The 10330-nt window shown below is 45.3% G+C and overlaps 1 protein-coding gene across 1 annotated transcript; it reads left to right on the forward strand.

Moving 5' to 3' along the window:
- The first annotated feature begins 1625 nt into the window (after positions 1-1625).
- On the forward strand, positions 1626-9555 carry CKAP4 (cytoskeleton associated protein 4). Its single transcript, XM_064155410.1, has 2 exons — positions 1626-2099; positions 6431-9555. Exons 1-2 carry the CDS (start codon positions 1740-1742, stop codon positions 7760-7762), a joined length of 1692 nt encoding a protein of 563 aa, XP_064011480.1. The 5' UTR covers positions 1626-1739; the 3' UTR covers positions 7763-9555.
- The last annotated feature ends 775 nt before the right edge of the window (positions 9556-10330 follow it).

Consider the following 10330-nt stretch of genomic DNA (forward strand, 5'->3'; position numbering starts at 1 on the left):
CCAGTCTAAACCATCCCTGGCACAATTTAAAACCATTTCCTTTTGTCCTTTTGCTAGTTACTTGGGTAGAAAGATCAACACAAGCTTCACTACAACCTCCTTTCAGGTAGTTGTAAAGAGCAGTAAGATCTCTCCTTCGCCTTCTCCTCTTCAGACTAAACAACCCCAGCTCCCTCAGCTGCTTCTGATATGACCCACCCTCCAAACCCCTCACTAGCCTCATTGCTCTTCTCTGAACACCCTCCAGGACCTCAATGTCTTTCCTATACTATGGTGCCCAGAATTGAACCCAGTACACAAGCTATGGCCTCAACAGGGTTGAGTACAGTGGCACAATCACTTCTCTGCTCCTGCTAGGCACCTTGGTTTTGGTACAGGCCACAAAGTCGTTGGCCTTCTTGGCCACCTGGGCATGCTGCTGGCTCATGTTCAGCCAGCCATCCACCAGCACACTCAGATCCTTTTCCACTTGGCTGCTTTCCAGCCTCTCTTCTCCAAGCCTGTTGCATTGCTTGGGGTTGTTGTGACCAAAGTGTAGGACATGGCACTTGGTCTGGTTAAACCTCATTCTCTTGACTCCAGCCCATCGATTTAACCTATCCAGATCTCTCTGCAGTACCCACCTCTTATCTATTATTGGTGCCCTAAAACTGCAACGTCAAGCCCACTCTGTTCCCTTCATAAAGACTCTCCATTACATGATCTGATATTTTCTCCCAAATATGACCTCTAATTAATGCAATGCACAGCAGTCTGGTTTGTCCATGTCCTCATCCCTTTTCTGTTTTGTTCTCTCCTTCTCCACTCCTTTTTTGCTGGCATATCCAAATCAGTCAACTCTTACTTCCCTGTAATCTGCCTCCTCACAAGCAGAATAAAACCGGAGTGCCTGAAGAAAACCAAACGGCAAGCCTGTGCCCCACAGCTTGCCCGGCCCAGCCTGGAGTGCTGGGGAAGGCCTGCTCAGTTTTTCCTCTCCTGTGCCGGGACATGCCGTGTTGGGAAAATGAGCGCAGGGAGCTCGTTCCCGACGCAGTGAGGCAAACGAGCATGCTCAGAACGCAAAGCCTCCGCGGGGATGTCGGTGCTGAGCTGGTGGCCTCTACCGAGGGTGCTCGGATAAGGCAGACTGTGAAACTCGCCGATGAGAGTTTGCATCGAGCTGGAAAGCCTCCTGCCGCTCAAGGCTGTGCTGTGTGCCCAAGGACCAGCCCGATGCGGAATCTCTGCCTTAGAGACACCAGAAACTGGAAAGTGAGTTGTGAGCGAAGAAAACAAGGTTTTCTCCACCCCATGCTGTCAGACTTTGCAGCAGTCGATTCAGCCACAGTCACAAACAAGCAAAGCAGAAGTCACACGAGGCGGGAGGATCTGCCACCAAAACTTCATCACAAGACTGAAAAGCAACGGGCTAGGGCTGCGAGGGGAGACGTCCTGGCGAACTCCGCTCCGACAAAGGGTCTTGCGGGCAGCCATCGTCGAAGCAGCCCCGGTCAGAAAGGAGTCTGACATCGTAGGGTGCCCCTCTGCCCAGCCTGCCTCGGGAAGCGGCCAAGCCGTGTGCGTGGCAACTCTCTGTGGAAGAACCGGGGCAGTCCTCGTGTGCGTGGCGGCCCACCAGGGCGGGGGCTGGGGCGGGGCGAGGAGCCTGGCGCTGCCCGGGCCGACGCCCCCGCTCTCTCTCCATCCCTCCCCTGTTGCCGCTGCTCTGGCTTCGCGTACGACGCCGGCGTCCCGCCATGTCGGCCGCGAAGCACCGGGGCCCGAAGGGGGGCAGTCCGCCCGCCGCCGCTAGCGAGCGGGGCGCGCAGCCGGGCGGCGCCGAGGAAGCGACGACGAAGAAGCCACCGTCGTCGTCTCACGGCCGAGGCGGCAGGGCCGCCGCTGGAGGAGGAGGGGGTCGCTCCAGTGCCGGTTCCCGCGGCGGCTGGGCGCTGCTGCTGGGCGCCGCGGTGGGGCTGCTGCTCTGCGCCGTGCTACCTGCCGGCTGGTACGTGCTGCAGCTGCGGGAGGAGGTCGGGCGGAGCGCACAGGAGAGCGAGGCCTCCGTCCGGCAGCGACAGGAGCTGGCCGCCACCCTGGACGCCGTTGTGCAGAAGGTAGCGCAGCGCCGGGCACTGTCGGAGGGCATCAGGATGTTCGCGGGGCAGGGGAGAGGGCGTGCTGGCACTCAAGGAGCATCGGGCGCTCGGCGTTTCTCGGCGGGGCTGGGGGCAGCAGCTGTTCCTGCAGGACACGGGGACTTCATCCCTTAAGTGAGCAGCCACGTAGCCCTTGTATGGCCCGGCTTGCGGAAAAGCAGACGTGGCCCATTCTCCCACCCCTCCCGCTTTTCCCGCTCAGTGTTCCCTCCGTAAAGATGCTTTCATAGCATTAGAGAGCCAAATGGAGTCTGGGCCCCAGCGTGCCCCGCGCCTGCAAACGTGGCCTCGGTAAAGCGAGAAATCCCTGGCAGACAGTGCATAACTGAATGAGGCCGGGCCGAGGCGGGTGGGACACCCCGCAGCGGGCCAGCCAGCGGCCCCCGGGACAGCCCACAGCCGGCTCCTTGCTCAGTGTGCGCTCCCAGGGCTGTAGCGTGAAGCCATTTTATGTATTACTGTCAGGACGCTTACGTGTTGGCAGAAGTGCAGACCTAAGGTTTTGAGGGCCTCCTGGCGCTAATTTTCTATCTTTGATTCACGCAACGTGAAAGCAAGCGTGGCAGAGCGGTGTGTGCACCGGAGGAGATGGTGCGACAGCATGGTCGGATGTGGCAGGATCCTACCTCGACATCCCTGCGTGCTGTGGAAAAATATGCCAGCTTCACCAAGCAGCAGAGGACATACCAGAAATGCTTCTTCTGCAGTACCCTGTCTTCCAAATTCCTGCCAGTGCCTTCAGCCAAGGGGAGTGAGACCGGCTGTATCTGTGGGCTGCCCAGGACTGTGGAAGAACTGTGAGGTTATTGGCAAAGGTTGTGGCTCGCATGAAGCAAAAGAAATGTGCATTTCTCTCCTCGTTTTTTCATTCGGGCATTATTAGTCCCCAAATTAGAGCATCACAAATGGTCGTGTCCAACTGGATGTGTCTTGTGGTGCCTAAAACTTTCAAAATTGACATATGAAAAAGTATTGTCAACATATAAACAAGTTCCTGCATAGGGAATGGTTAAATTGGTTGGAAATCAGCCTAAGTTACAACTGAGTTGGATCAAAGAAAATGGAGTTTGTGTCTTAGCTTGATTGCTTTCTGCACAGCTCAGTGTGCTGATGCCCTGTATTTCTTGCAAGGGTGGACCTGGGCTGATGGTGGAGGGACGGGATGGCAGGGATATGTACTGGCAAGGGTTCTCCATCCATTCTGTGATGCTTCTGGCAGCACAGCAGTGTGCACACGAGGAGATTGTAGGGTTAGTCTTGGTATTTCCTTTCTCTTACAACAAGGAGGAAGAGGAAATCTTGTATGAGGCAGGAAAAGAGCTGCAAAATTCAGGGCTGTAGTGTTGTTTCTGAAGCTAACTTTAAATCCTGGAATTTTTACTGAGTGACGACTGGGCCATGATTCACACTATCAAGTATTGATTTTTTTTCCTACAGTTTAAGGCATTTTTGCAGTCTCTTTGGAGAAAGGAAGAAATTGCAATGGCAGGGAATGCAGGATGTAAGATTACAATACATGAGTATAGAATTCAGACATATGTGCAATATATAAGCTCATGCAAGCATAGGAATGGGTACAGTCTACTGCCTCCCATATCCATGTCATTGCAGAAAATCCTAGGTATATGTTATATGTTCTCAGAGATGTGTGTATGTTTATAAATAGTTTCAAAGAGAACTGAAACTTCACTTGTCTGTGTATAGCAAATGGCAGATGTTAGACACACAGTAAATGCGAGAATTAAAGGTGGGGGAAAAGAGATCACACACAGTTTCAGTGTAACCCTTGAAAGCTTTGCTTGCTGTGGTTTGGTCTTGTCTTTACAGAAGAACATACTTGAGGGAGAGGAGACCAGGTTGTATTTCATTGCTTTACAAAAGTGCAGAGTCCTGCATTGTACTTGCAGTGTGCCATCAGCACAGGCTGCTGTGTGGAAATGACTTTGCCCTTCAGTCTGTTACTGCCATTAGTCCTATCAGGACTAAGCGTTATTTAAACTCATCTGCTTTGCACACTGGCAATAGGAGGAGAAAGGAAATGATGTGGAAGTTTACTCTTTAATATAGCACAATTCCCAGAGAGGCTAAGTTGTCTGGTGATTAAACACAAGATAGAGAAGACATAGTTGTTAGCTATAGATACATGTTTATGTGTATTTATGGTGCTAAACTTTTCAGAGCCTATGACTTTGAACTTTATGAGCCATAAACACAATACAGGCAAACTTTGTAGTGAATTTTATCCATCACATGTGATGGGTTTACTTTTGAGCCTTAGTGGTTCTTGGCAGGGACAGAACAAATTAGAAGCTGGTCAAGTTTGAAGACCCCAGTCCATTTTATTATGTTAGAGCTTTTTGATTTTTCAGTTGCTTGCTCAGCTGAAAGTGTAGGAGAATACCTTCAAGTTACACCATGAGAATTGGCCAAATGCAGTGGAAGTACAATTAGAAAGAACTTTCACTCTGGTGATGGTGAGATCTATCTCTGTCAGATGTATAGCAACAGAGACCTGGTCCTGTGGAGAGTTCTCCTGGGCCCATTTCCTAAGCCTTTTCTTAGACTAACAGCTGAAGGTAAGTTAATCTCAGTTAAGAATTTTTTCATTTGGTCAGAATGCATCAAAATAGGAGGAGTAGAACCTTCTTGCCTCTTCTTTAGATTTGTGAAGTCCGTTTATAGTGATACAGAAAAAGCTCTGTGTGGAAAAGATCAGAATGAATTGACAGGTAAGAAGACGTTGTGAAGATGAGATTGATAAGTCAGTGTAATGGCTGGTACCATGCTGCAATACCTATGGCAGTGTTGCCTGCTTCCTCGCCCTGCTCACACCTTAGCATGTTTCTAATTTCATATGTGAGCACTAGATAAATGTAGTGACTGTGAAGTCAGTACAAACCTTTTTACAGAAGAGAAGGGAAAAAGTAATCTTCATGAGTTTTCTTCCGATTGCAGTGATGTATCGAAGCAAGGGCAAGTCTTAATGGCCAGACTTTACAATCCTTATACAGTGCAGACTTCCATGAAGACAAAGGAGGATTTAGTCAGGGATTGTCTTGTGAATATATGTATAACTTAATTTCTAATGAGTAAATTTGCTGGGTATTTTGAAAATAATTTATAGGTTCAGAATATGACTGGAAACTGCTAAAGCCTCCTTCAAAAAAGGAAAAAAATAGAAGCTCTGTATATTTCTTCCTAAGAATATATAAAATATACTGCCTTCTATTTATAAAATAAAACCACCTCTCCAGCTGTGTATCTAATCAGTAAACATGGCAGCCCATGTGGCATGACTGATTAATAAACCCCTAAGACACAAGGAGTAGTGTGAGGGAAGGCAACATGCTTTTCTTGGCTTTTGCCATCCTGCCAAAGCCAGGAGGGATTTTCTATGTGCTGGATTCCTGTTACAGCCAGTGTGAGTTCTGAGGTTGCTTTACAAGGTTTAAAAAAGGCAAGCCAAAAATGCATAAAAAGATTTCTCCACAGGTTTGAGACTCTGGCCTCAGAATTAAGTAATGTGTGCTTCCCTCTTGATGTGCCTGCATCTTGCCTTTAAACGTGGGAGCAAATTAATATGGCCACTCATCCCTTAACATTTCCTCTGTTGCCGCTACTAAAAACAACTAGTTTTTGTAATGGGGAAGATTAATAGCATGTTCAATCCAGTGGTTACTACTTTCTGTGAGTATTAACTTGGGATAGATGCAAATCAGTCCACTTGACAGCTGCTATGGCTTCGTTCTCTACCTGTGTACATAGGTATGTCCCTGTTCACTAAGAGCATGTGTGTGAATAATGAGGTAATAAGTATTTCAAACCTTAAAGACTTTCTATGGTTCTTATCTTAAAATACAGTTATCAAGAAAAGTATGTGTCTTCATTTGTGTCTAGGAGCAGCAAGATGTCATAATTACTGCTCTCATTCCCAGCTTCTCTTTCCCCTTATTTTTGCCTCTTGCTCTTTGCCTCTACTTTGAAATTCCTTTCATGTTCAGACATTGGTCTAGATGCAAACTCTGGAGAATTGAGTTAGATTTTTTTTTCACTGCAGCAGAATTCCTGGGTTGACTGTGTCAGGTCAGTGAGACCAAGGATCCTCATCAGAAGATGTATGTATCTGTAGAGCTGAAGGGCTGTAGATGCTGGTGCCATAGGGTCATCTCAGGCAGGGAGTATGAAAGATCAAGGCCATCATTTCATATAGTAAGAAGGGTCATAGCAATCTTAGACACACAGGGTAAGGATGAATTTTTAAGTATTAACCACCTGGATTTCTGTTTTAGGTGCGTTCCCTTCAAGCCACATTTGGAGAATTTGAGTCTACGATGAAAATTACACAGCAGAAGCAAGAGGTTACTGAGAAGGCTGTGAAACAAGGAGAGAGTGAAATAAACAGGATAAGTGAAGTGCTTCAGAAGCTGCAAAATGAAATTTTGAAAGACTTGTCTGATGGAATCCACATGGTGAAGGATGCAAGGGAACGAGACTTCACATCTCTGGAGAACACAGTGGAAGAGAGACTAACAGAGCTAACCAAGTCTATAAACGATAACATTGCAGTATTCACTGAAGTCCAGCAAAGGAGCCAAGATGAAATCCACAATATGAAAGCAAAGGTTGATTCACTAGAAGAGGCAGATGTATATAAACATGATATTAAGATGCTAAAAGATTCTTTTGATGAGATGCAAGCCTCCATGAAAGCCAAAGAAAAGGACATAGAGACCTTGAAGAGTACAATTGACTCCATGGAGTCTGATGTGTATACTGAAGTGAAAGAGCTTGTCAACCTCAAACAAGAACATGAGAAATTCAAAGAGGCTGCAGATACTGAACACGTTTCATTAAAAGCTTTACAAGAGAAAGTTCTGAGAGCCGAGGATTCTATTATACAGCTCCCAAATGACATTAAAAGACTGGATGAAGATTTACTGCAAGTTAAGGCTGACCTCAATAAATGGGAAGAAAATGAACTCTTTAGAAAGGCATTAGAAACTCTGGGTAAGAACGGTGAAGGACTGGACTCTCGACTGAGGCATATAGAAGACAGCCTAGAGTCTCTAACTTCTGTCGCTGCTCAAAACAGTGAAAAGTTGCAGTCTTTCTTTACTAAGGAGGCAGAATATGAGAATAAGCTCAGTACCCTAGAACAAAGCATTATTGCTCTACAGGGAGTCTCAGATCTGGATGTAACTTCGGTCACAGACATTCTGAAAAATCTTGGTGAATCACAGACCTCACTGTACAATGATGTGGAAAACTTGAGGAGAAGCATCAGTGACCTGCCATCCTCTGGTGCTCTTCAGGATGTCCAGAAACAAATTAGTAATTTGTTGGATCAAGGGACTCTTCAGACAGGTCAAGCACCTTCTCAAGGCTATCTTGAAAAATTTTCATCTGTAGAAGGCTCTGTAGATGAACTGAGATCTTCTGTCAGTCAGGTTGATTCTGATTTGAAAATGATAAGAACTGCAGTGGATAGTTTAGTCTCATACTCGGTGAAGATTGAAAATAATGAGAACAATTTGGAGTCTGTGAAGAGTTCAATAGATGATCTGAGGAATGATCTGGAAAGATTGTTTGTGAAAGTAGAGAAAATACATGAAAAAGTTTAGGCAGCAGTGCTCCTTGTGCACTTAACAATGGGTTGAGCTTTTGTATGCCCAGTTTTTTAATTCTTTTTAAAAACAATTCAATACCTCCAAAGAGAATAAGAATACTTTAATAATAGGGACAGTTCTGCTTATTTCCTTTATTTCTCTTTTGTGTAATGTTTTTTTTGGGGGGGTTGTTTGTTTTTTAAAAATTTCTGTTAAGAAAACATGAGTTTAGTTGGGGGTTGAATTTCTAAGGGCTCATCTCTATAAAGCTGTACAGCTGTAACTGTAGTGGTATAACTAAGACACTACAGTGTCATTAGCATGGGCACATGTTTAGTGGCTTGAAGGTGTTTCACTTTATGACACTAAATATCCCACATGGAAGGGCCATAGCTGTTCTGGTGCCAGAAGCACACTGCTGTACACACTAAGAATTTTACTGGTAGGTTTTGAGTTAAGAAACCAATGCACAGAACTACACCCTGGTCTTAAACCTTTAGACTGGTAGACTTATGTGTGGACCACATTTGAGGCAACTTAGCCATTTCTGCAGTTTGGAGCTTAGCCATGTTTACCAGCTGTCAGCTGAGCTGTAGCATACTTCTGTGAGTCCTTAGTCTGTACCAAGAAGCTAACAAGGGGCTACCTGACCCCAAGGAAGGGAATGTTTTAATTTAGTGGGATTTCCTGGGGCTAACACCTGAGAGAGGTGTTCTGTCACATGGCTGGAGAGATTGAGTCTTGGCGATCAGGGGCATCTGCCAGAATCTTGAGCTGATGGGGCAGGAAGTTGATGCTTAGATTGGAAATCTGAAGGATGGGATTAACTTCAAGGGGGTACAGCAATATTTTTGTCATATTCTTGGACTCTTTGTGTGATTAGGTTGTATCTTTCCTGGAAAGGCCTGATTTGTCTGTGATCCAGGCTTTTCCATAAAAAATACGAACTTGAATGAGGAAAGAGAAGAATCAAAATTACATCTTGTATGTTCCATGTATAGCAAGCATGTCAACAATAATAGTTCACTCCAAAGCACACAAAGGGGAAAATCAGCATGAAATCAGCAGAATTGCTTCTAAGACGTAGACATTTCCAAGTTTTCACACAGCTGACAGTGACCTGGACTCTTGTTACATATTCAGGACTTGGTGCCTGATCCTTGTCAACATTCTTGTCACTGGGTGACTGCCTGGGACATTGGTAGCAAAGGATCCTTCTAGGAGCTGGCTGAGAGTGAGGGAAAGGTGTCAGAATTCTTCAGATGTTATTTGAAAAAAACACTTTCTCATGGAACTCGCTTGGTTTTCTGTGTGGGGTGGGTTCTTTTATTTGGTTGGTTGGTTTGGCTTTTTTTTTTTCTTTTAGAAAGGATTTCAAATATCCCTTCAAGTTTACTTTTGAACTTCCTCCAGAGATTTGGGAAATGAGTCTCCACAGAGATACTTAGAAAATAGATTGTGAGCATCATGTTCATCTCAGCCTGCATTAGCCAAATCTGTGGCTATGTTAGAAGAATTCCTAGAGACAGCAGAAGTAGTGTGGTTGCGGGAGCAGCACGGGTAAAAAGCTGTTCTGCCAGGTAAATAAGATACTGAACCATATCTAATGTTACCACTGTAAACAGGAAAGAATTGTTGGCAAAGGGTCCCCATGACGTTATGGTAACTGTTGTCACTGTTGGAACTGCACTGTCCTTTGTTGACTTCTCAAGTTCTTGAACAATGTTGTTTAGGTTACTGTGAAATGAACTGTATGGCTTATTTGCGGTATTTTTAATACATAATAAACATTTGGAATATTCTTTGCACCTTTTTCTGATTGCTGCTTACTTAAAGTTGTGTTTCTCAGTATGCTTCCAGAGGGATACAGGAAAGGGTTTGGAGGAAGCACCAAATGTGACACAGCCCTGTACTTGTTTTCTGCTTTATTAGAGGAATGTTGGAGGCAGTCCTGTCTGTTGTGGTTGCAGACAAATTCTAGAAAACGGAGTCAGACCAATGTCATCAGTATTGTCCACCAGGCTCAGAAGCCCAAGATGAGATGTGAAATACATCATTTATTCAGTGAATGAATGTTATGTCAGACACCACCAGCAGTGCCTTGGTAAGAGTTTTTCAATGCCCAAAGCATGTAGAACAGAAACAATGTCCAGAAATACATATAATCTATATAACCTTTTGCATAGCTTTGAATGCTGGATTGCAAGGCCCATAAACTAATACCATCTTTATGATGGATGCCTGGACTTAAAAAGTTTGGGAAAGAGCAATTTGGAGTATGGGCATTGTCACATTGTAGCAGTTCCGGAGGCCAAATTCATAGAAGCAGGTAATCCCTTTTAGACTACTTGTGCTCAATATGAGCACACAAGCCCTTCTACCTAATACAACCTATTGTCAGCAAGCTGCCTATGAGCATGCGGTGATTTTCAGAGGGTAGTAGCCACATGATGAAGGAGCTTAATAGAGGTTGTAAAGTCAGCAGTGCAGCTGTGCCATATTTGATCTGAGTTTGAGCTAGAACAGAACTAAACTCTTCAATGATTTTACCTTTTCAGCTAAATCTCTTTCAAGTAACTGCAC

The sequence above is a fragment of the Pogoniulus pusillus genome, chromosome 15 (genome assembly GCF_015220805.1).
Source record: "Pogoniulus pusillus isolate bPogPus1 chromosome 15, bPogPus1.pri, whole genome shotgun sequence".
Taxonomy (NCBI): domain Eukaryota; kingdom Metazoa; phylum Chordata; class Aves; order Piciformes; family Lybiidae; genus Pogoniulus; species Pogoniulus pusillus.